General features: G+C 39.1%; 1 protein-coding gene and 1 pseudogene across 1 annotated transcript; both read right to left on the minus strand.

Moving 5' to 3' along the window:
• Positions 1 to 667: 667 nt before the first annotated feature.
• On the minus strand, positions 668 to 4091 carry kiss1 (KiSS-1 metastasis suppressor). Its single transcript, XM_067588626.1, has 2 exons — positions 3974 to 4091; positions 668 to 962 (listed from the first exon to the last, which is right to left on the minus strand). Exons 1-2 carry the CDS (start codon positions 4062 to 4064, stop codon positions 739 to 741), a joined length of 315 nt encoding a protein of 104 aa, XP_067444727.1. The 5' UTR covers positions 4065 to 4091; the 3' UTR covers positions 668 to 738.
• Positions 4092 to 5513: 1422 nt separating this feature from the next.
• On the minus strand, positions 5514 to 6558 carry LOC137182196 (coiled-coil domain-containing protein 106-like; annotated as a pseudogene).
• Positions 6559 to 26400: the final 19842 nt, after the last annotated feature.

Below are 26400 nucleotides of genomic sequence, written 5' to 3' on the forward strand. Positions count from 1 at the left end.
TATTTATATAATATTTATTTACCTAATTTTTGTGCACTTGTTTCATTTCAGCTCAGTGTAGAGAAATACACCCATATGGACAACCAACTTTCTGTGCACGCCTATGACGACACTGTCGACACCACGTATCTGTGACATGCCCACCCTGTGAAAAACTAGTGGTATCTGGGGGGCATTTGTAACAAGTAACAGTATAATATAACAGTAACATTTACAACAACTGGCTGCGAGTTGAATTACTTAAAAGAGCCTCTGATGAATAGATCAAATCCACTTGAGTGTCATTGGAACGAATGCTTCAGTGGAAGGGATACAACTCAAGGAAATCTGTGCTCATGTTTTGTTTTATTATTATTATTACTATATTATTATTATTATTAATTATTATTATTATTATTATTATTATTATTATTATTATTATTTTGTCCTGTCTATTTATTTTTCTAATCTCATGTAACCACAGTAAAATGGAATAGTCTCTCCACTTTGTTCTTTGAGGAGAAAAAAACATTGCATCATCGTTGGTAATCTGTATTTGAATCTGGTTTTGGGTTGTATAGTTGTCTTTCTTTTGTATTGGGTGACACAAAAGTAATTCTTTTACAATCATTCACTGAAATTTTTTATTGAGACTTTAACAGTGACAGTTATTTTCTTTTCCCCCTATGAATGTATAAATTAAATAAAATACAGTCAGTGAAAATATCAGATCTAACATAGGATAACAACAGACATCAGTCATTTTCCATAACGTAGACCAAATGAGTTGAAGTTGTATGAGGACATGTCTTGACGTTTCTTGACAGTCTGTTGTAGGACAACCTTTGGGATCCACCATCCTGTCCTGGGAAACTTTCTATCAGCTGAATGGACCTTATCAGCAGGTAAATTCCCGGAGGACATTGATGATTGCAGTATTGATACATGGCTTAAATCTCTCAGAGCTTTGAGTATGACCTGATCTGCAAGACAAACAAGAGAAAGATGTCTGACTTCAAACAATTTCACTTACAGCTTGTCTACACAGAAAGTGTTTCAGCCATGTGTTTCAGTTGTCTGATTACTTCTATTTTGATCAACATAGACCTAATCAATACAATCACCATATATGTCTAAACACAACCATGCCCTATTACGTTTGATTTTGTTCAACTGTGAACAGCTCCTCCATTTCCTTTGTGCATCATATTGTGAGATAATAGTGTCCATCAACAGCTTTTAGTATACATACTAACTGCTCAACTTATTCATAAATGCTTATGAGAAGGACTGCAAAGCTTGTCAGTTTTAATGTTGGTTAACCAAAGTAAATTGATAAAACATTAACAGTACTTAAATTCTCTTATTTCTCCCAATAGCACCCACAAATCCCCAAAGCTAATTCTCAAACCAAAAAAGATAAACATAAGGAGATAAGATAAACAGGAGGTAGAGTGGGTCGTCCACTAATTTGAGGATTGGCGGTTCGATTCCCACCTCCTCCAGTCCGCATGTTGATGTGTCCTTGGGCAAGATACTTAACCCCAAATTGCTCCTGATAGCTGTGCCATCAGTGTGTGAATGATTTCCTCTGATGGGCAGGTTGGGACCTTGCATGGTAGCCCCTGTACCCATTCAGTGTATGAATGTGTGTGAATGGGTGAATGTGATTCATAGTTAAAAAGCGTTTTGAGTGGTCGGAAGACTAGAAAGGTGCTATACAAGTACAGCCCATTTACCATTTACCATCAAGAGAAGTAGTGAATTTCTTGGAGCATAACCATCATGAAAATATGTGGAGCCCTGTCAGTAAGGAAGCATTATCAGTGATGATGGATGAGACACTCTGGCCAATTCTAATGCAGGAAAATCATCAGGAAACACACTCATCTATTTAATTTGTATTTCAGCTGCTGTACAGTTGTTTAGTCATCCATTGATGTCACTACAGCTATCTACACTGGCTGTGTTAACAGCTCACACTTTAAACATGTTACTCTTGTTTGGGCCCCAACTTGATTTTTTTCTAACTCATTTTATGTTCTAAGAAGATCGATTGTATGTTTGGCTGTAAAACATCTGGGTTCTGTTCCAGAAGTAGGAAAACCTAATTCAAAATCACATTGACATTTCTAAAATAAAAGTCCAGTGTTGGAACAGAGCCTCAACAGTATGCAGTGTTAACTTAATATGTTTAGATATAGACAGTAGTTTTTTGTTTTTTTTAAGAATCTAATTCGATATTTATATTTTTCATCCCTCCAAAAGAGTTCAAGTAGAATCAATGCCAAGGCTGAGGAACACCATTCTTCCCTCATATGGTGTGTTGATGATGGTGGTGGAGAGTGCTGTCTAACATGTCAGTCCAAAATCTCCCATAGGTGTTCAATTGGGTTGAGATCTGGTGACTGTAAAGGCCATAGCATATGATTCACATCATTTTCATACTCATCAAACCATTCAGTGACCCCTCACGGCCTATGAATTGGGACATTGTCATCCTGGAAGAGACCACTCCCATCAGGGTGGAAATGTTTCATCATAGGATAAAGGTGATGACTCAGAACAACTTTGCAGTGACCTTTCCCTCTAAGGGAACAAGTGGACCCAAACCATGCCAGCAAAATACCCCCCAAAGCATTACAGAGCCACCGGATCCCCTCACTGTAGGGGTCACGCATTCAGGCCTGTACTGGTTTTTCCTTTAATTTGTCATCCGTCTGTATGCACAGTATTAGAGGATATTATTATAAATCTATTAGCGCTTTGTTCTGCAATTATTTTTAAGTTACGCTTGTTTAAATTATTTGTTGTCATCTTGGATTTCTACAACCAAGATTATAATACATCAGTTAACGTGGATGAGGTGAAAAGGAATTAGTAAATTCACGCTCAGTATTGGGGAAATGCAAGCCAGACTTTCCTGAATCCTGACACCTGCCACATCCTGGCATCATTCATTTCAGCAGCTGCTGTGCTGCTGCACAGCTGACCCTCTCCTCTGCGCTCCAGGTGAGACAGCACTGGTGAAATATTGAGCAGACTTTGATTTAACATTTGATTTGGCTTATATCTACAAATTGAAAGGTGCTTATGGAATAGTTATGACTCACTACAAGCTCAAATACAGATAACACTGCTGGTTTGAATGTTTAGGATAACGTGGATCTATAATTAATGTTTGATATGAAGTGAAATTAAATGTGTGAGAGGATTATTATGCAATCCAGCTTCAGTTCACTACCTCACCATCTATGTCGCCAATTTCCCCGAATGTATGCATGGATCAGAGTTTACGTACAGGTGCACACATTCTCCCATCAAATTTGTTTTTATAGATCACAACTTTTGCATGGGAAGTGGTGTATCCCTCTTACAGGCCCCATTCTGTGCATATGTAACAGTTATAAATGAGACTCCAGGACACTTTAGTGGCTATGGTTAGTTCTGACATGTCTGTAATAACAGCAGGACAGTTAAGTGTCTGTGGTCAGTTCTGACGTGTCTGTAATAACAGCAGGACAGTCGAGTGTCGAGTCTCATGTAGCAAAGAAATGCTACATGACAGATCACACTGAGTTACAGAAGCTAGTGGAACATAGGATAACCGGACATGACTTCATGACTCTATGAGCCCTAGCCAAAGCTTTGTGAGTAAATGGTAAATGGACTGCACATATATAGCACCTTTCTAGTCTTCTGACCACTCAAAGCACTTTTACACTACAAGCCATATTTACCCATTCATGCTCACACTCGCACACTGATGGTGGCAAGCTACCACACAGGGTGCTGGTGCAGCCATCAGGAGCAATATCTTGCCCAAGGACACTTTGATATGTGGACTGGAGGAGCCGGGAATCAAACCGCCAATCTTAAGATTAGTGGCTGACCACTACTGTACTAATGATATGTTGACAGAGTATAATCCAGGGTCATGTAGTGATCTGTATTTGCATAATGCTTTTACAAGCCTTCAAAACACTGATTGTACCTTCTCTATAGTAGGTGGATTTAAGACTGTTGGTGGTGTAGACCTCTGTTGACAAAGCAGCCATCATCAGAACAACGAGTCGTAGCATCATGACAGACAGTATGTTAGAGCTGCTGAAGTTCCTCTGCAAGTAGACAGAAATGATGGAAATAAACACTAGACAGATAGTTTGCTACTAAGTCAATATTACACAAAATAACTAAATTTGCAAAACATATCCTGACTTTAAGTGTCCCAGTAAAGCTAAAAACACCACAGCCGCACCGTGCATGATGTGCGTCAAGTACCGCCCCGAACACCAACAGGAAGCGTCTCTCTGCAGCATGTCAATAGTTCTATGCAACACTTTCTCATCCCAGGTCGTCAAATACTGATGTTTGTCACACCTCTCTGGCATCTCATGCAGACACACAAGATATGGTAATGCTTTATATTAAGGGCATTATGGCATTAGTTAATAGGTAATAAGGCCCTTATAAGTCCTTGTAAGATTTTTATTGACATTTTGTTAATAAGACTAGTGTTAATATTAACATCATTAACACATTTATTGTTAGATCATAAGACATTTAAAAGCATTTATAAGAAACCTTTTAACAGTTTATAGGCTGCTTAAGAACGTTAATAAAAGCCTTTTGAGTTTCTCATAATTGTTTAGAATAGCATTAAAAACACATTAATTGAGTTTAACTAACTTACCTATTATGTCATTGTTAAACCTTTACAAAGCTTTTTTCTGTTGCTTTATTAAGGTTGAAAAAACTTTATTATTCATTAATTAGCTGTTAACTATGCACTTATTAACAGTTAACTATGCTTTTGTAGCTCTAGCTGGAATGAGCACTATATGTTATAAAGGTTGATAAAATGTGAATAAAAAATTACATATAAATACAATATTTTAGCAGTGAAGCACAAAAACACACTTTAAGACATTTTTTTTTTTTTAAGTTTTCATCACTTTCATATAAATGCAACCACAAAGAGAACATTCTATAAAACATAGCTGCAAATAAGCCTTTGAAAAAACATAGTACAATTATTAGTGCAATTACGGTATCTTTTAACATTGAGATAAACTGTATATTGTAAAAGACATTCTGAAAATGTGATATAAAACATCACTATAGTGCAATGGTGCAAAAGTAGTGCAATTTTAACAAAAAATGAGGTAGGTTTTAATTTTTAAAAAACTTTTTAAAAATCCCATTAAACAATGTTTAAACATTTCTATTGATATATTTATAATGTATCAATGCATAGCAGCTGCTGTTTTGCACATCAGCTAGTCTCTGTCAACATGGATGAAACATTGGCAATCCAAACATTCAGCGCTAAGTCTATTAGATACAATCATATACAATCACTGGAAGAATTACAGAGTGGGATGCACCAGCATCAAACTTGTTATTAATTGACAATTACTGGCCATATCTGTGAGATATTCTGATGAGTGGTCCACAAAGACAAGCTACATGCTGCTAAATGATGCAACACTGGTAATAGTAGGGGAAAAAATCAGGAGTGATTCAACATAACGTCAACTCAATTTCACTGAATAACTTTTCCCCTTCCAAAAGCCCAACAGTTTCCCTGATTTCTTAAGGGCCTGAACTGCATCGCCAATACCTGTACTGCCACGAATGGCATCTAGACACTTTCGAGCAAAATCACAGAGCTTGTGCTTTCTTGTATGCTGATCTTTGAACTCGGCATACTTTTGAGTTGCAGTAATAGCGAGTTCTGCAATTGCTGCATTCATGGCAATTGTGTTGCAATCCACTCCCACCGTTTTGCAAGCAGACCCCCCAGATGTTGCCAAACCAGTCAAGACACTGAAGGAGTAATCGAATATGGTTAAATTATTCGGATCATATTAAGTTCAGTTCACTAAACCCAAGATAGCTGTTAATAATCAATTTTTAGTTTTAAATGATTAACATAAATTACCCCTTGAAACACAGCTCTGTGTGTCCGTTTTGCTTCCTTTCTGCCTTGTTTATTTCTTTCCCTTCTTCTTCGTCTTCATGTTCTTATTTGATTTCTTCCTCTTCCTCTTATTCTTGCTGAGGCTGAGGAGCTTGAAGAGTCTGAGGAGGAGTCAGTAGAGGATGAGTTACTTGACTCAGATAACCCAGACAAATCAGAAGCTGACTCGACAGAGGCCACAGAGGATGGCCCATCATTTCTTATGTTGGTGTTTCTTGATGCTGTATAAAGACAACACAATGAAACATTGACCACAATAGACAGTTAAGAGAGGAGTGGAGAGGAGAGGAGACAGGTTAAAATAAGCCTTTAGGCAGTTTAGACATGGTCTGTGAAAAAGGGCTTACAGTACAATATTAGGAAGGTGTCCCTGATGTTTAGGGCACAAAGTGTACACATCTATTTAACAAAGTAAAATTACATTATACTCTGTATTGGTTAAAAATTATTTACGTATATTGAAACAGTTGCTCTCTTAAGAAATCCCTCTCCCTGGTTAGCGCTTTGATCATGTCTTCCTGACACACTATTTTCTGTTTGGCCAGCTCCAGCTCAAGTTTGTACTTTTAGAAACTGAGTTTGGCAGTGGGGACCATTTGGGCAGCACCTGGGGTTGGCACAGAAATAACAATTCAGGATTAATATTAATCTGTATCATGGATTAAGCCTTCCAGGGGTCCAGGAGGGGTTATACAGGTGGAACTGAAAACACAGATGGAAATCATAACATAAACCAAGTCACAGAAAGTTAACAATTGGTGACATCAGATGGACAAGCAGGCAAAATATAGGACTTGGCAATGTTAGCTAATGTTATTTTTAACCCTTATAGACCCACCATAGACAGGGGATTTTAGGGGGAGATAGCTGGTCAACAGTATATGCCACATAGAAGTGGTATATATCATCTGAAAGCTGGGAACCTGAAGATGGTCATTCCCATGCTCAATTATGTCTCATAAGTTGGTGCAGCAATTTTTGGCTTCATACCATTTGTTACACAGATTTGGTGCAAAATTTAACCATTTGTGACCACTCGACAATTGATAAAAATGGTCAAAAATCCCTCCAAAATACCACACTAATACACCAAAACCTTGAGGATCACTATAGAAAAATTCATGATATCAAAAACTTGACATTTGGAGATTTCTATAAGAATTGCTTTTTCTTGAGATTGGATGGCAACACTTCTGTTCTGGAAATTGCTCAGAAACCCCCTTATTGTCAATTTATCATTATTGAATTATTGTCATTTTATACAGTGAGGTCAAGTTTCAAAAAATAATCTAACTACAATGAAATGGCTACTATGGGGCTTAACATCATCACACATAATTACAATTGGGCTCATTGAATCCACAAGAATCTCAGCTTTCCAGTCATACCAATTTATGAAATTCCAAGACTGTTTAGGTTCCCCAGTATGCAGAAATATTAAAATACACCATATTTAGAATAAGAGAAAATATCACATGTATACTGCATGCAAAAAACTGCATGGTTTTTGCCCAAAACTGCATGGGATTAGCATAAAGTGGGCATGTCTGTAAAGAGGGGACTTATGGGTACCCATAGAACCCATTTTTACTCAGATATATTGAGGTGAGAGGTCAAGGGACCCCTTTTAAAATGGCCATTCCAGGTCTTCCCTCACCAAAATTTAGCCTAACTTTGGAGCAACAAGCTAGCATGACATAGTTGGTACCTTAGGTTGTCAGGTTTCATATGGTACCTGTATCTTCACTCTAGTTTTAAAACTGAAGCCGCTACAGCCTCTGAAAGACAGTAATGTCCACCAAGGGTGTAGGCACCTCCCTAGGTCTATATTATTAACACTTATGTAGTCTTATTGACACATAATAATGTTAATAAGCATCTTATAAGGACTTATAAGGGCCTTATTACCTATTAACTAATGCTTATTACAAGGACCTTAATATAAAGTGTTACTCAAGGGAACCTTTGGCATCCGTATAGTGATGTACTGGGCTTTCAACTAAATCCAATGTAGACCCACCCGAGGCAATATTCCACGCTTAGAGCAACTAGTGTGGTCTGGTTAGGTTTAGCCACAAAAACCACTTGGTTAGGTTTAGGCACAAAAAAGACTCAAATAGGGTTAGGGAAAGATCGTTGTTTGCGTAAAAATGATTACTTGAAACATTGTCATGGCAACAGTAAACACCACGACAAAAAGCTATCCCAAATCGCGATTGGAAACGTGACACTCATGGTTGGAAGCAGGAAGTGAACAGTGGTCTCCTGCAGTACAGTCTACTTTTTATATCTGCCCCCTCCTAAGAAGGAAAATTTCACCTTATATAGATGTCTCATGGTGTCTAATAATGACACTTAAGGGTGGCTTGTGCGCTGGTGTCAGACTGGTGCCCAATACTCTCTTTAAAACAATGAGAGCTGTACAGACAATAAAACATTTTGAAACCAATTTTTTGGTTGCCCAAATCATTGTTATGGATATTATGAATTTTAGACCATGGCTGCAGTCCTGTAACTATTTATACTACCCAATAATATTAAAATAGCCTACTTAATTCAATCTCAAAATGTCTTCTGTGAAAAAGGCCTATTGCATCAGTCATATCTTGTGCATTGTAGAGGCCAGACAAACTTAAGAAATTAAGTGTTGACAATGCAGAATTTACTCAATGTGCACACTCATCGACAAAACAAAATATGTCAAAAAATGTAAATAAACCTAAATACAAAACAAACATTATTAGTTATTTTATGATATGAAAGTCTGTAACTGAATGTAAATGTATATTTTAGACTGCAGCCATCAGATGATGTGTTTTAATGGACTCTGGTTGCGGGCAACAGACACAGCAGTGGACTCACTATTGAATGCACATTCAGGAAACATCAAACATCACACAGGAAACCCAAAATAATTACACCACATTCAAGGCCAGTTTTAGCTGTTAGGGGGCTCTCAGGCAAAAATGAGCTGTGAATTCTTATTGATCCCCCCACACACACATTCTTCCTTTTGCCCGGAAATAAAGCAGTATTCCTAATGTGGAATTATACCTAGCTCAAGTTTTCTGTTAAATTGTGATCATTTGATTTTACACAGGTTTCTTAGTAAGAGTACAGTAATTCCAGGCAGCATTGGGTGTAATTGATATTTTCCTTGATCATCAGTACTGATTCTTCTCCACTTCTAGTTTTTGGCATGTTAAGAATAAACCTGAAATACAGTGGAAACCGCTTATAGTGATCATGGTTACAGTGATCAATTTATATGGATCAAAAAGCTTGGGACAGAATCATTCCTGTACTAACGCTGTTTGAATAATTCACTTAATAGCAAAATTATCAGGCGTCGCAGTGCACCTCCACAGGGTTATGGGGAGGTGTGGGGTGCGGTTGTGGGCATCTTTATTTGTAACCGCTGTGAAACAATCAGAAAATAATGTTTTCTTCCTCTCAGTCTCGCCACCACCGCTCGCTCTCCTTGTGCACTCTTTAGCTTGCTCGACCACTGCTTCTCTCTCTCTCTCTCATCTTTTTTAAAATAAGTCAGGAAGCCATCAGCAAAGCATAACTTTAATTTTAACGATATAAACGAAGAGAAATGTCCTTCCCTCTTCCTAGTAATGTTTTTGTCTGCCCTCATGGCAGGGTTGTACAGCATTACAGGTTGTGTTTCTCCAAAAGTTGATTCTGGTTCAACTTTCTCACTGTGGCCCCCAACTCCGCAGCCTAAACGCACAACGCACAACCCATCTGTTCTGGACCGATTCTTTTCACAGTATTGGTTCCTTCGAGTTGATACATGTAAATGTATCGAACCTTTTGAGTTTTGATACTTTTTGCAAAATGTGCCATCAGTTTCTCCGTGACACTCGGTTATAGTACATACATATTAGACAGCTAGTGCTGCCTGCCCCACAGAATTTCACATTAAATTTTTACATTAATAAAGATAAAATATTAATTTAAATGCATTGATTTAGCATCCCACTTGATTGTAGGCAGGCTATATAAGCTCCATACGATGTTACAGAAATGTGATGTGACACTGACCAATGATCTGTCAGTCTTTTTGAGGGGCAGGTAGCAGACCTCCTACTTCAAGAGAGCAGCAGTTTGTTCAGTCTCGTTCAATTTAACCTGCTGTCTGTCTTGAGAGAACAGTTCATTTGATCTCATGCGGTGAGTAGCTGCCAGGCTGTCCCGACTCGAGTCACTCACTGGCGTTCTCATTCGAGACAATGATCCCCGCTCATTCATTGGTGCTCATTCATGTTTTGAGTGACCACAGTAGCAGGCAGGCAGGCAGTGTGAGCAGTACCCTACGATAACAGTGAGTGGGTGTGGGCAGTATGAGTGGGAAAAGTCCGGGATTCATGAGTACTCGGTACGTTTGACAGGCTGACCCGGTACATACCGGACACTAAAAAGATTCGTTCAAAAAGATTTGTTCGTTCATTTTTGCACATCACTAGTTACCTGAGGCTGGTGGTGCATGCACAGTGAAATCATGACGGGAGAAAGTCATTTTATCTCATTGAAAAACGTAGTCTCCTTGAAGCTTATGACAAATTGCCAAAAACAACCCAATGAGATGCAGCTGTGAAACAACAAGCGTTTGAAACAGCTGTTCTGTATTTTGAAACAGTCAATAAAATACAGTAAATAGCGAAGCTGTCCATTTCATTAGTTTATATTCATGTAATAATATACAAATGTCAATTAGATGGTAATCTGTGTGAGAAATTAAGAAAAAGAAACAAAATCAGTTATAATAATCATCCGCTCACAGTGATCAATTTGACTTGGACGGACATGATCGCTATAAGTGGTTTCCACTGTACATCAAAGCAAAAAACCACCTTTATTTTGAATGATTTGTGGGTTTCCATAAACAGTCATGAATGACAAGATGTTGCTCTGATTCCTCAGTGTTTAACTGTATATAGTATAATCTTGACCAAATTACCCACTCATCTCGATGAACAATCAGGCAACATGATAAACGAACTAATACACATTACTCTTCCTGTCACTCCCTTACAATAAAGCCTTTACCAGCCAAGAGATGTAAGGCTTTTATTCTGAAGCATTCAAGCAACAGCTTTCTGTTTCCTAATGTATGTATGTCATGTCATGTAGAATGTAAATTACATGCTCAACACACAAACCGAAACAACTAGTTACATGAGAGCCCAGATACTGCCATCTATTTTGTATCTGTACGTGTGAACGCACTGTGAGTCTGGCGTGTCAGCAAATACCTTGGTGTGTAAAAACAGATCTAAATTAAAGCTGCAAGCAGCAATGATCGGGCCCTCGCACCCGTGCGCATGTCGGGGCAGTTAGCGCAGTTAAAGGGCTTTTTTTGTAGGCATGCAGATGCATTCAGGGCCGGTCTCTTATGGAACATTGCACGAAGGAGTTAAATATCATTTCCTGTGTCCACTATGTGGTGCTAGAGAACACCTATTAAGTGTTCTCTAGCATGTTGCTGTACATCAACTGTAGACCATGCCTTGAAAATTTCATGTGAATCAGATGATGTTTGTCATATAAGGCTGACTTCCTCTTGCCAGTAGGCTGCGCTATGACTATGACTCAATATTGACGTGTAGACATCTTCAGGACAGGATTCTTATCAAGCAGGAGAAATCTGGTGCAGGTTGGACAATGTACATTCAAGCTACAACAACTTCCTGTTTCATGGCGAAACGTCAAAGTTTACAGCGTCGCCACGGCAAGGGCATTTAGCAAAAACTCAAGATTTTGATAATTTTTGATTACAATAAGATGACACTCACTGATTTTGAAGTCATTATGATTACTTCTGTAGGAGGAGTTTGTTAAAATACAAGGCATGCAAAATCACCAAAATCGACCACTAAGTTCAAAATGGCTGACTTCCTGTTGGGTTTAAGCTATGGGTCCAAGAGACTTTTTTGTGCGCCCTGGCATGATACATGTGTGTACCGATTTTCATACATGTAGGTTTAACATGGCGCGGGGGCTGCTTTGTTGAAATATTATAGGGGGCGCTGTTGAGCCATTCTGCCACACCCATGCCCACCACCTACACAGTATTACAGACTTGAAGACCTATCATGTGTGTACAAAGTTTTGTGAGTTTTCAAGCATGTCTAGCCCCTTAAAAACAGCTTTGTATTTTGTGGCGAACAATGTGTTGCCATGACAACGGCTTTTGGTGAAAACTCAAAAGCTTCAATATTTAGCATCATCAAGGTCTTACCTTGGGTGACCAAATTTTATGTGTTTCTGGCTAACCTGCTAGGAGTAGTTAGCAAAAGAGTGGCGCTTAAGACTTCCTGTTGCCAGTAGGTGGCGCTATGACTATGACTCAATATTAGCCTGTACTTGCCTTCAGACCAGGACCCCTATCAAGCCTGGGAAATTTTGAAAAGATCTGATCATGAAGAGTCAAGTTATGACACTTTGTTCGTTCATGGCGAAACATCAAAATTCGCCACACCAGCAAAGGCGTTCCGTGAAAAATCACTATTTTCACAATATGGAATCATCAAAGACTTAAGGCTTTCCTGACCAAATTTCAGGTGCATCTGTTCATCCTGCTTGGTACAGCTCATAAAAGTACAGAATATGTAACTTCCTGTTGCCAGTAGGTGGCGCTATCTCAGTATTGACACATAGATGTATTCAAGAATGGATCCTCAAAAAGCATGAGAAATTTGGGGCGGATTAGACTATGCACATTGGAGTTATTATGGCGAAACATTGAAATTCGCTGCATCGCAACGGAAAGGGTGTTCAGTGAAAAGTCATGATTTTGATAACTTTTGATCACAAACTAGTCTAGATGACACACAGAAATTTTGAAGTCAATCTGATCAAATCTGTAGGAGGAGTTCGTTAAAATACAAAGCACGCGAATTGCTTAAAATGGTCGTTTAATTCAAAATGGCTGACTTCCTGTTGGGTTTACAGTTTGGGTCCAGGGACTTTTTTGTGCGTCTGGGCATGATACATGTGCGTACTGATTTCTGTGCATGTCGGTGAAATATGCTGCAGGGGATACAGTTTAGGGGGCGCTGTTGAGCCATTTTGCCACGCCCATGTTTGGGACATATATAATATCAAATTTTTCACCACCTTTGATATATGTGCAAAGTTTAACAACTTTTCGTGCATGTTAAGGCCCTCAAAAATGCGTTTGTTTTGGAAGAAGAGGAAGAAGAATAATTCCTTCAGATCCAATAGGGCCTTCACACTGCTAGGTGCTCGGGCCCTAATAAAGATAAGGGAAGCAAATCCATTTTTAATTTTGCAATGAGAAATGATAAAACAACAACCGCAGTAAGCAGAAAAGAGGTGCACATGATGAAATATGAAACCTTGAATATGTCACCAAGGTATTGCAAACATTGATTACATTATGCAATTAGTTAATTTAGTTGTTTCATTAACTACAGGAGAAAATACTGATGGCAAACAAACATTTCTAGAAATTATACTGAGTATTATTAAATGTAAGGATGTAAGTACCACCACACATGGTGTCAGTTATGTTCACAAGATGATGTCATGCAGCATCATACTGACACAGAGAGCATATCATATGGGGAATAAATATATATATATATATATATATATATATATATTCTTATCCATTATGCAATACCATCAGGGAGGTGTCCGATCGGTCCCAAATTTATTCATGACATGACAATGACCCCAAGCATACAGCTAGAGTCATAAATTTTCAGCAACGAGACGAATGATGAGTCCTGCAACAGATGGTATGGTATGGCCTCCACAGAGCCCTGATCTCAACATCATGGAGTCAATCTGGGATTACATGAAGAAGCACCTGAGATGGCCTAAATAATGAATCCACAGAAGAACATTCTTTCTCCAGGATGGTTACAACAACCTACTTGCAAGTTACCATGAAAAACTGTGTTAAAGTGTACTGAGGAGGACTGCTGTTGTTTTAAAAGGCAAAGCCGCCACAGCAAATATTGATTTCATTTAGGTTTCTGCTGTTTACTCAACTTTTCGTAAGCATTCTCACTTTACTTTTAGTGCCTAAAACATTTGCACAGTACTGTATATACACACACACACACACATACACACATACATCATACATACATATAACTTTTATCATAAAATCTCTCCAATTGACACCTTTGGCTGTTTCCATCAGTCACATGATCCTAGCCTTGCATTTCATATCAACCTGCCAAGAGTCTCCCAGTCTCCCAGACACGTAAACATTTGTCGGTTTTAATGTTTTAAACAGACCACTGTTCTTTTTCTGTGGAGGACATTTCCTAAGACAGTATAATATGTCACAATCAGATAATTTGGAAGAAAATTAAACTCAATGACTTCAATATTTATGTACTGAACCCTTACTTGTCCTGTCCCTTTCCTTTAACATGGACCAGTCCACACACAGATTCTGACTGAGTGCAGCTGGACACTGGTTGCTGGGGAACATGTAGCTTTGACCTCAGCACCAACATACCCCGCAGAGATGAAAAACTTGACTATTTTTTGATCAATAATTCAGCAGTGCCTGTTTACGTCCATGCTCTTGTTTGGAATGTACAACTATATCTTAGGCTTTGACTTTGGGATTTAGCCACCGAACTACAATTTAGGGGGCTCAATTGGCAGAAATGGAATACAATAATCATACGCATGTTTTCATTAGTGTATAATCACCTGAAACTAAGAATCATTGTGTTTGTTTGTTTAGAATGAGCCCTTTATATCTACATAGGGAGCAGGTCCCTTTCCACGGAGCCTGCCATGTTGTAGAATTTCACAGCCACTGTAAGTTCTCCTACATGCTTGGAAGGGGAGGGGGAGTGGTATTCAGTCGGTTGCAGTCTGCAACGTCACTGTTAGATGCCACTAAATCCTAGACACTGGTCCTTTAAGCATATCTTAATGCATCTAAATGCTTTGCTTAAGACAAGGTGACTTGTTTTTATGACTGATACCAACAAGTTTACTCCTAGTCATAGACCTGATGGGAAAATGATGGCATTTTTACAAAAAAAATGATAAATAAATAAAATAAAGCTTTTTGTCCCTATATAAAAAATATCAGACTATTTTAAATTGAACTGAAATTGACATTTCGTGACTGTTGATGCAGTCTGACATTCATGGTTCTTGTGAACTTTGGTGAGTTTTCATCTAGTACCATCATCAGGTCAAAGTACCTTCTGATTTCCATTGCTGGAAACACTGATTAGGTTAAATTGTACATACCAGTGTCACGCATATAAATAGTTCATGCTTAAATGTTCAGAAAACACAAGGGCAGTACTTCTAACATCTCTAACAACATCACACTCCCATGCTTACAACATGAAATACATAACATGAAATACAATACAGTAAGGTTGCCAATGACCCTTTATTCTGACAGTACCCTGGCCAATAATTACATCTACTTTGCTGTTGTCACTCAGGATTTGTCATTCACTGAGTGACAACAGCTTCCTGCCTCATTTCCAAGGACTTTCTTCCCATCCAGTCATAGACACACGTTCATATGCCACTAGTCCAAGCTCCAGTAGCTTGCTAATGATGTACTTTCCATTATGATTGTTGATCCTTCGAAACAACCACATGCTGTTCTCTGGTCTAACCACAAAACAATTACTGCTGATGTTTTTGACTATGACCACTGTTTGTAATGTAGACATTGGCCTGTATGAGAATACAGATGCATCAGTTACTTACACACACACACACACACACACTGGTGTTGGGACTGTAAGAACCTTAACCAAAGTATCTACATCCTCACATCATCAACCAAAGACCTCCTGGAGATACAAACAGAACATGAGTGGAGATGAAATGTGATGCTCTGGTCTTACCTGTGTGCTGAAAGCTGGCAGTTGCGCTGACTGACACCCACACCCCCCCTCCTGAGCAAAAGTCTCATTTATAGGGTGACACCTCCTGCGTCATCATCACTGTTCACTGGTTGGTGTGTGGTGCCACCACATATGCACCAATATGCATGCACATACACAGACACACACATATTGCTCATGATTTCCTTCCTGTTCATTCACCTCTTCTATTGAGATTTGGTCTTACAAATATTAGTAAAATTCCAAAATGTTGATTCATATGTGCACATACAGATTGAGTTTGGTCACTACTTTGGTTTTTCTATAATAGACATGAAATGAGGTTTGTGGTCAAGACAAAGGCCTGGAGGTCATGGCAATAAACACTCAGCACACAGTGAAGTGGGCCGAGCAACAGAAGAAACAGATTACTAAAAATATACACTGGAGAGATGTGCATTTTCTGTAACTGAAGAAAAATAATTTGTCTTGTATATCCTCAGACCCTTTGCATATTTATATTTTTAATATGTAATACAGCCATGAAACACAGATTCATTGTTCACATAGAAGCAGAACAGGAATAATGAGGGGTTTTCACTTTGTAATTTTTTCAAGCAAAATCATTCCGTATTTTAATGACCATGAGCAAGTGCACTTATCAACACTCATACAACACTGGCCAGATTGTCCACTGAACACCAGCCACAAATGATTCCATATATTCTACAGTATACCTGAAATCTGATAAAGGACAGTTCCAGTTATAACAATTTGGTAATGTTTTCATACTTTGGTCATTGTTCATTAAAACGTCCTCAAGAAAACCTTGGCAAATAAATTCAATAACTGGACAAAGAGATCTGGATTTATTTATAGAGCTCTTCAACCTGCATGCATTCCCTCTGTCCTCCTGAATCCTAGTAAGATCTTTTCATTTCTCCCAAGCAGTGTATCCCTGCATAAATGGAGCCAAAGGCAATAGCCAGAAGGAACAGTGCTAACTACTTAGAAGCATCACAGAAGAGGAAAGTGTTGAAAACAGGTAGGACTGCCCTTAGTGTTTTATAAGGTGGGGTATACAATCCATGGAATAATAATGCACTATAATGCATTATACTAGCACTGAAACACATGATTCTAGCAACGGAGTGAGTTATAAATTAGTGGCAATTAGGCTCATGAGGAATTGTAAAATAGTGACTTGCTAGTGACTTGAAAATAGTGACTTGATACATTCAGTAAATAATATACATTTTGGCTTCTTTGTTCATGTGCAAGGAGCGTATACAAAGCCAAAGTCAGAAGCACTTTGAAAAAAGGGAATACTAATTTTGCCTGGTGACTACAATAGTGATGGAAAAAACGGGCCAAGGGTGATGTAGTTCTGAACTTTTAATTCATTAACTGCGCAATTTTTGGTAAGTACTTTCTGCTTTGGTAATTCTTTCAAAACCAAGGCCTCTAGTTTGACTTATCCCTCTAACCTTACATACAATGTAGACAGACAGCAGCAGTACTTGTAAAGCTAGTTCTAACAGACAAATACAGTGGAAACCGCTTATAGTGATCACGGTTAAAGAGATCAATGGCTTATATGGATCAGAAAGCTTGGGACAGAATCATTCCTATACAAATGCTGTTTAAATAATTTGCTTATAGAAATCCAGTAGTCCGCTTACAGTGTTCATTTTGGGTCTTTTCATACATGAAATCATATGGAAAAATTTTTAAAACTACAGCAATTCTATTTTACTCCCACGATACATGTATGATATGCAATTAGCGGCTGCGGCACCATTATCGGGCATTGTGGCGCACCTCCACAGGAGTGTGGGCATGTTTATTTGTAATCACCATGAAACAATCAGAAAATAACATTTTATTCCTTTCATCCACCGGCTTTTTCGCTACCACTGCCTGCTCTCCTCATCCACTCTCTAGCTTGCTCAACCACTGCTTCTCTCTCTCTTTCTTGGGAAGTTGGGAAGACAACATCAAAGCGTAACTTTACTTTTAACATTATCAAATGAAGAGAAATGTCACCCCCTCTTCCTAGTTATGTTTTGTCCTCCCATATGGCAGGGTTACAGCTCTAATCAGTCTGATCGCTGGCTGTGATTGGCCACCACACCATTACAGGTTGCTGCAGGCTGCTGCAGCCCCCACCCCCATAGCATAAATGCACAACTCGTCTGCTTCCAGCTGGTTACCTGAGGCTGGTACTGCATGCACATTGAAATCATGACAGGAAAAAGAAAATCTCTCAATGAAAAACATAGTCTTCTTGAAACTTATGACAAACTGCCAAAAAAGAGCCAACGAGATGCAGTGGCAAAACAGCAAGCATTTGAAACAGCTGTTCTGTATTTTGAAACAGTCAATAAAATTCAGTAAATACTGACACTGCCCATTTCATTAATTTATATTCATGTAATAAATATACAGATGTCAATAAGATGGTCATCTGCATATCTGCATCTGCTTATAGTGATCATTTTCACCCGGACAGATGTGATCACTATAACCAGTTTCCACAATAATTGAAAATAATGAGCTGCGTTTGTTTTCCGTGTACCAGCCAGATAAATTACTGTATATAAGATTATATGGCTCAAGGGTCTCTGGACAAGATCCAGAATTCATTGGGCCTCACGCAAGAACCCCTTGTATAAGTAGATTTGTTCTTAAATGGCACATACCAGTGGTTTCAGAGTATCTGTGGCATTCACCAATTTTCTCATACTTACAATTTTCTCTGAGGTACAAATGAAATTCATGAGTGGTCCAGACTTGTCATAGGGTCCACACATAGTCTGCCTTTCTCCACAAATGTATTTGTACCTTGCTGACAAGCTGACGTCAGCTCATCTTGCATGCCCATAAACAGTCATCCGTTCCATAGGCTTGGCTGCTGCTAAGGTTTTACCATGTGTTGTTTGCTTTGGACATTAACATATTCCTGATCGGATTCCGGCTCCAACATGTTCGGATCAATTTGAGAGGTTGACACTTCAAGTAAAGGAGAAAAAGTCATGAAATCCTGCTGCTGTAGTTCATTTGATGGTTTACTGATGTAGCCTTCGGAGCCAGCAGAAGTCACCTTCGGGGCAGCTTCTGAGAGCTGACCTATCAGGACAGAGTGGGTTCATCTGGATGGGGGTCTTAAAGAGGCAGGAGCTAAAATGGCCTGTTTCAGACAGAAGCTGAACTGAGGAGCTGCATAAAGGGTTAGTATGAGTTAAATGAGGAGTTTTTTGAACTAGAAATTATGTAGAGATATTCCAGTGGAGCCCCAAAATAAAAAATATAGACATGGGAATGTGCAGAATATGTCTTACGTTCTTTAAGAATCAAAATGCCTGACAATACCCGAAATTCACAAGACTAAATAAATACAGTATATAACAAAAAAAAACTGAATGAAAAATTCATATTCTGCTCACTTTATCATTATTATCATTAACTGTTTACTCTGAGGTTATTTAGATTTTATAATTGTTGTTTTCATATTTCGGCACAACAGCTTTTTAATTTCAGTAGTCTCTAGGAAACTTCTCTCAGTCTGGGCATTTGAGAAACTCGGGAGTTACATTTCTTTCCAGAAACATTATTCTGGTTACTCAGGAGACCATAGACCTCACTGTGGACAGTGTTATTCAGAGCTATTGGAGATTGTGCTTAATTCGAAAGAAGGCCAGTGGTTTGGTGTTTGTAATTCTATGTTCAAAAGTGGGTGTACTGATTTTAACAATGCATTCAAACAATGTAGATAAATTCTAAAACACACACCGATTTTGTTCACAAAAAATATATTCAAGTTACTAAAAACCCCTTCTTCAAAGACGGTTCACTATGAGTTCTACATATGTCTGTCCATCTATTTTCCTGTGATTATTGAGGTTGCTGTCACTTTGACATTTTTCTCCCCAAACACATCCTCCAGCTTTTCCAGCAGGATTGGAAAGCATTCCTGTGTCAATTGGTAAATATAATCCCTTCAGTGATTCTGGAGTGAGTGTGTGTGTGTGTCTACCCTGGTGTTGCATAGCAGTAGGACATGCCTAGAAAACCCAGTCCCATTATAGTGACACCACCTCAGTCCACCTAAGGACACGACTCACTGTTCTACAACTGGGAAAGAACTGTTACTACTGAACCATATATTTCTAAAGCTTTTTATTGTCATTTAGATTCAACTGAAATAATCTTCCAGAAGAGTTCCAGAGACTTGTAGAATCAATGCCAAGGCTAAGGAACACCATTCTTCAAAAAGATATTCCCTCATTTGGTGTTTTGATGATGGTGGGGGAGATCGCTGTCTAACATGTCAGTCCAAAATCTCCCATAGGTGTTCAACTGGGTTGAGATCTGGTGACTGCAAAGGCCATAGAATATGATTGATTTGATTTATTGATTTATTGATTGGGACAGTGTGCAGTTAGATGCACTGCACTAGAGTTAGCGCGCAGCTAATTTGCATCAGTAGTCCCCCACAATCAAAACATACAACAGCACAACAACAAACAGTACAAAGCAAAAAAGCAAAAAAACAAAAACAAAACAAAACAAAACAAAACAAAACAAAACAAAAAAAACCCCAAAAAACAACAATAACAAAAAAAAGAGCACACCATACAAAACACAAAGCTACACACAAAAGCACACCACATACACCCACAATGTCAATCAGAAACTAACCACAAAACTAGACTCATTGGTTACACAGCTGATTGGTCTTTGGTAATTTTTTTAGTTTGGCCTTGAATGTATTGATAGAACTACAGTTCTTCATATCATCAGGCAGGGCATTCCACTGAGTTGTGGCTTTCACAGAGAAAGCTGACTGCCCAAATGCAGTGCGACGAAATGGTATGGTACAATCTTGTATAGAGGATATTCTGGAGGATCTAATAGAACTTAGGGTTAGGGCCAAACCATTTAAAATTTTATAAACAAGGCACCAATTTGAGAATAATCTAAAATTGTCAAAGCTGAGTAAATTGTATGCTAGCAGAACCGAGCATTAGGTGTGAGTCTTGATCGAATATGATGAAAAGTGACTAGTTTGGGCCCAATAACACTGAAATTGACAGAAACACATGAAATGCATATTCTCTGTGTGTCTTCACTCTGCTAGCAGAACCAAGCATTAGGTGTGAGTCTTGATCGATTCTGATGAAAAGTGACAAGTTTGGGCCCAATAACACTGAAATTGACAGAAACACATGAAAATGCATATTCTGTGTGTGCCTTCACTCTGCTAGCAGAACCGAGCATTAGGTGTGAGTCTGGATCGAATATGATGAAAAGTGACTAGTTTGTGTTCGATAACACTGAAATTGATAGAAACACATGAAAATGCATGTTCTCTGTGTGTCTTCACTCTGCTAGCAGAACCAAGCATTAGGTGTGAGTCTGCATCGATTCTGATGAAAAGTGACTAGTTTGGGCCCAATAACACTGAAATTGACAGAAACACATGAAAATGCATATTCTCTGTGTGTCTTCACTCTGCTAGCAGAACCAAGCATTAGGTGTGAGTCTGGATCGAATATGATGATAAGTGACTAGTTTGTGTCCGATAACACTGAAATTGATAGAAACACATGAAAATGCATATTCTCTGTGTGTCTTCACTCTGCTAGCAGAACCAAGCATTAGGTGTGAGTCTTGATCGAATATGATGAAAAGTGACTAGTTTGGGCCCACTAACACTGAAATTGACAGAAACACATGAAAATGCATATTCTGTGTGTGCCTTCACTCTGCTAGCAGAACCGAGCATTAGGTGTGAGTCTGGATCGAATATGATGAAAAGTGACAAGTTTCTGTCCGATATCACTGAAATTGATAGAAACACATGAAAATGCATGTACGGTGTGTGCCTTCACTCTGCTAGCAGAACCAAGCTTTAGGTGTGAGTCTGCATCGATTCTGATGAAAAGTGACTAGTTTGGGCCCACTAACACTAAAGTTGACAGAAACACATGAAAATGCATGTCCTGTGTGTGTCTTCACTCTGCTAGCAGAACCAAGCATTAGGTGGGAGTCTTGATCAAATATGATGAAAAGTGACTAGTTTGGGCCCACTAACACTGAAATTGACAGAAACACATGAAAATGCATGTACGGTGTGTGCCTTCACTCTGCTAGCAGAACCAATCTTTAGGTGTGAGTCTGGATCGAATATGATGAAAAGTGACTAGTTTGTGTCCGATAACACTGAAATTGATAGAAACACATGAAAATGCATATTCTCTGTGTGTCTTCACTCTGCTAGCAGAACCAAGCATTAGGTGTGAGTCTGCATCGAATATGATGAAAAGTGACTAGTTTGGGCCCAATAACACTGAAATTGACAGAAACACATGAAAATGCATATTCTCTGTGTGTCTTCACTCTGCTAGCAGAACCAAGCATTAGGTGTGAGTCTTAATCGAATATGATGAAAAGTGACTAGTTTGGGCCCAATAACACTGAAATTGACAGAAACACATGAAAATGCATGTCCTGTGTGTGTCTTCACTCTGCTAGCATAACCGAGCATTAGGTGTGAGTCTTGATCGAGTATGATGAAAAGTGACTAGTTTGGGCCCACTAACACTGAAATTGACAGAAACACATGAAAATGCATGTACGGTGTGTGCCTTCACTCTGCTAGCAGAACCAAGCATTAGGTGTGAGTCTGGGTCGAATATGATGAAAAGTGACTAGTTTGTGTCCGATAACACTGAAATTGATAGAAACACATGAAAATGCATGTTCTCTGTGTGTCTTCACTCTGCTAGCAGAACCAAGCATTAGGTGTGAGTCTGGATCGAATATGATGAAAAGTGACTAGTTTGTGTCCGATAACACTGAAATTGATAGAAACACATGAAAATGCATATTCTCTGTGTGTCTTCACTCTGCTAGCAGAACCAAGCATTAGGTGGGAGTCTTGATCGAATATGATGAAAAGTGACTAGTTTGGGCCCCCTAACACTGAAATTGACAGAAACACATGAAAATGCATGTACGGTGTGTACCGTGACTCTGCCAGTACAGCAGAGTGTTTTGGGTGAGTCTGGATCGATTCTGATGAAAAGTGACTAGTTTGGGCCCAATAACACTGAAATTGACAGAAACACATGAAAATGCATATTCTGTGTGTGCCTTCACTCTGCTAGCAGAACCGAGCATTAGGTGTGAGTCTGGATCGAATATGATGAAAAGTGACAAGTTTCTGTCCGATATCACTGAAATTGATAGAAACACATGAAAATGCATGTACGGTGTGTGCCTTCACTCTGCTAGCAGAACCAAGCATTAGGTGTGAGTCTGGATCGAATATGGTGAAAAGTGACTAGTTTGGGCCCCCTAACACTGAAATTGACAGAAACACATGAAAATGCATATTCTGTGTGTGCCTTCACTCTGCTAGCAGAACCGAGCATTAGGTGTGAGTCTGGATCGAATATGATGAAAAGTGACAAGTTTCTGTCCGATATCACTGAAATTGATAGAAACACATAAAAATGCATGTACGGTGTGTGCCTTCACTCTGCTAGCAGAACCAAGCTTTAGGTGTGAGTCTGCATCGATTCTGATGAAAAGTGACTAGTTTGGGCCCACTAACACTAAAGTTGACAGAAACACATGAAAATGCATATTCTCTGTGTGTCTTCACTCTGCTAGCAGAACCAAGCATTAGGTGGGAGTCTTGATCGAATATGATGAAAAGTGACTAGTTTGGGCCCATTAACACTGAAATTGACAGAAACACATGAAAATGCATGTACGGTGTGTGCCGTGACTCTGCCAGTACAGCAGAGCGTTTTGGGTGAGTCTGGAACGATTCTGATGAAAAGTGACTAGTTTGGGCCCACTATCACTGAAATTGACAGAAACACATGAAAATGCATGTACGGTGTGTGCCTTCACTCTGCTAGCAGAACCAAGCTTTAGGTGTGAGTCTGCATCGAATATGATGAAAAGTGACTAGTTTGGGCCCAATAACACTGAAATTGACAGAAACACATGAAAATGCATATTCTCTGTGGGTCTTCACTCTGCTAGCAGAACCAAGCATTAGGTGTTAGTCTGCATCGATTCTGATGAAAAGTGATTAGTTTGGGCCCAATAACACTGAAATTGACAGAAACACATGAAAATGCATATTCTCTGTGTGTCTTCACTCTGCTAGCAGAACCAAGCATTAGGTGTGAGTCTGGATCGAATATGATGATAAGTGACTAGTTTGTGTCCGATAACACTGAAATTGATAGAAACACATGAAAATGCATGTTCTCTGTGTGTCTTCACTCTGCTAGCAGAACCAAGCATTAGGTGTGAGTCTGGATCGAATATGATGAAAAGTGACTAGTTTGGGCCCACTAACACTGAAACTGACAGAAACACATGAAAATGCATGTACGGTGTGTGCCGTGACTCTGCCAGTACATCAGAGCGTTTTGGGTGAGTCTGGAACGATTCTGATGAAAAGTGACTAGTTTGGGCCCACTATCACTGAAATTGACAGAAACACATAAAAATGCATGTACGGTGTGTGCCTTCACTCTGCTAGCAGAACCAAGCTTTAGGTGTGAGTCTGCATCAAATATGATGAAAAGTGACTAGTTTGGGCCCAATAACACTGAAATTGACAGAAACACATGAAAATGCATATTCTGTTTCCCTTCACTCTGCTAGCAGAACCAATCTTTAGGTGTGAGTCTGGATCGAATATGATGAAAAGTGACTAGTTTGGGCCCTATAACACTGAAATTGACAGAAAAACATGAAAATGCATATTCTGTGTGTGCCTTCACTCTGCTAGCAGAACCGAGCATTAGGTGTGAGTCTTGATCGAATATGATGAAAAGTGACTAGTTTGGGCCCACTAACACTGAAATTGACAGAAACACATGAAAATGCATGTACGGTGTGTGCCGTGACTCTGCCAGTACAGCAGAGCGTTTTGGGTGAGTCTGGATCGAATATGATGAAAAGTGACTAGTTTGGGCCCAATAACACTGAAATTGATAGAAACACATTAAAATGCATATTCTGTGTGTGCCTTCACTCTGCTAGCAGAACCGAGCATTAGGTGTGAGTCTGCATCGAATATGATGAAAAGTGACTAGTTTGGGCCCAATAACACTGAAATTGACAGAAAAACATGAAAATGCATATTCTGTGTGTGCCTTCACTCTGCTAGCAGAACCGAGCATTAGGTGTGAGTCTGGATCGAATATGATGAAAAGTTACTAGTTTGTGTCCGATAACAGTGAAATTGATAGAAACACATGAAAATGCATATTCTCTGTGTGTCTTCACTCTGCTAGCAGAACCAAGCATTAGGTGTGAGTCTGGATCGAATATGATGAAAAGTGACTAGTTTGTGTCCGATAACACTGAAATTGACAGAAACACATGAAAATGCATGTACGGTGTGTGCCGTGACTCTACCAGTGCAGCAGAACGTTTTGGCTAAGTCTGCATCGATTCTTATGACAAGTGACTGGTTTGTGTCCGATAACACTGAAATTGATAGAAACACATGAAAATGCATGTACGGTGTGTGCCGTGACTCTGCCAGTACAGCAGAGCATTTTGGGTGAGTCTGGATCGAATATGATGAAAAGTGACTAGTTTGGACCCAATAACACTGAAATTGATAGAAACACATTAAAATGCATATTCTGTGTGTGCCTTCACTCTGCTAGCAGAACCGAGCATTAGGTGTGAGTCTGGATCGAATATGATGAAAAGTGACTAGTTTGTGTCCGATAACAATGAAATTGATAGAAACACATGAAAATGCATATTCTCTGTGGGTCTTCACTCTGCTAGCAGAACCAAGCATTAGGTGTGAGTCTGCATCGATTCTGATGAAAAGTGATTAGTTTGGGCCCAATAACACTGAAATTGACAGAAACACATGAAAATGCATATTCTGTGTGTGCCTTCACTCTGCTAGCAGAACCGAGCATTAGGTGTGAGTCTGGATCGAATATGATGAAAAGTGACTAGTTTGTGTTCGATAACACTGAAATTGATAGAAACACATGAAAATGCATGTTCTCTGTGTGTCTTCACTCTGCTAGCAGAACCAAGCATTAGGTGTGAGTCTGCATCGATTCTGATGAAAAGTGACTAGTTTGGGCCCAATAACACTGAAATTGACAGAAACACATGAAAATGCATATTCTCTGTGTGTCTTCACTCTGCTAGCAGAACCAAGCATTAGGTGTGAGTCTGCATCGAATATGATGATAAGTGACTAGTTTGTGTCCGATAACACTGAAATTGATAGAAACACATGAAAATGCATATTCTCTGTGTGTCTTCACTCTGCTAGCAGAACCAAGCATTAGGTGTGAGTCTTGATCGAATATGATGAAAAGTGACTAGTTTGGGCCCACTAACACTGAAATTGACAGAAACACATGAAAATGCATATTCTGTGTGTGCCTTCACTCTGCTAGCAGAACCGAGCATTAGGTGTGAGTCTGGATCGAATATGATGAAAAGTGACAAGTTTCTGTCCGATATCACTGAAATTGATAGAAACACATGAAAATGCATGTCCTG

The sequence above is a fragment of the Thunnus thynnus genome, chromosome 4, assembly GCF_963924715.1.
Source record: "Thunnus thynnus chromosome 4, fThuThy2.1, whole genome shotgun sequence".
In the NCBI taxonomy this organism is placed as follows: Eukaryota; Metazoa; Chordata; class Actinopteri; order Scombriformes; family Scombridae; genus Thunnus; species Thunnus thynnus.

What these genes read in the sequence shown, in the direction of transcription:
- kiss1 (XM_067588626.1), bottom strand. Translation starts at nt 4,064, where the DNA reads ATGATGCTACGACTCGTTGTTCTGATGATGGCTGCTTTGTCAACAGAG. An exon ending in ATCCACCTACTATAGAGAAG is followed by an intron (nt 963 to 3,973) that starts GTACAATCAGTG and finishes TTTGTCTTGCAG; the next exon opens with ATCAGGTCATACTCAAAGCT.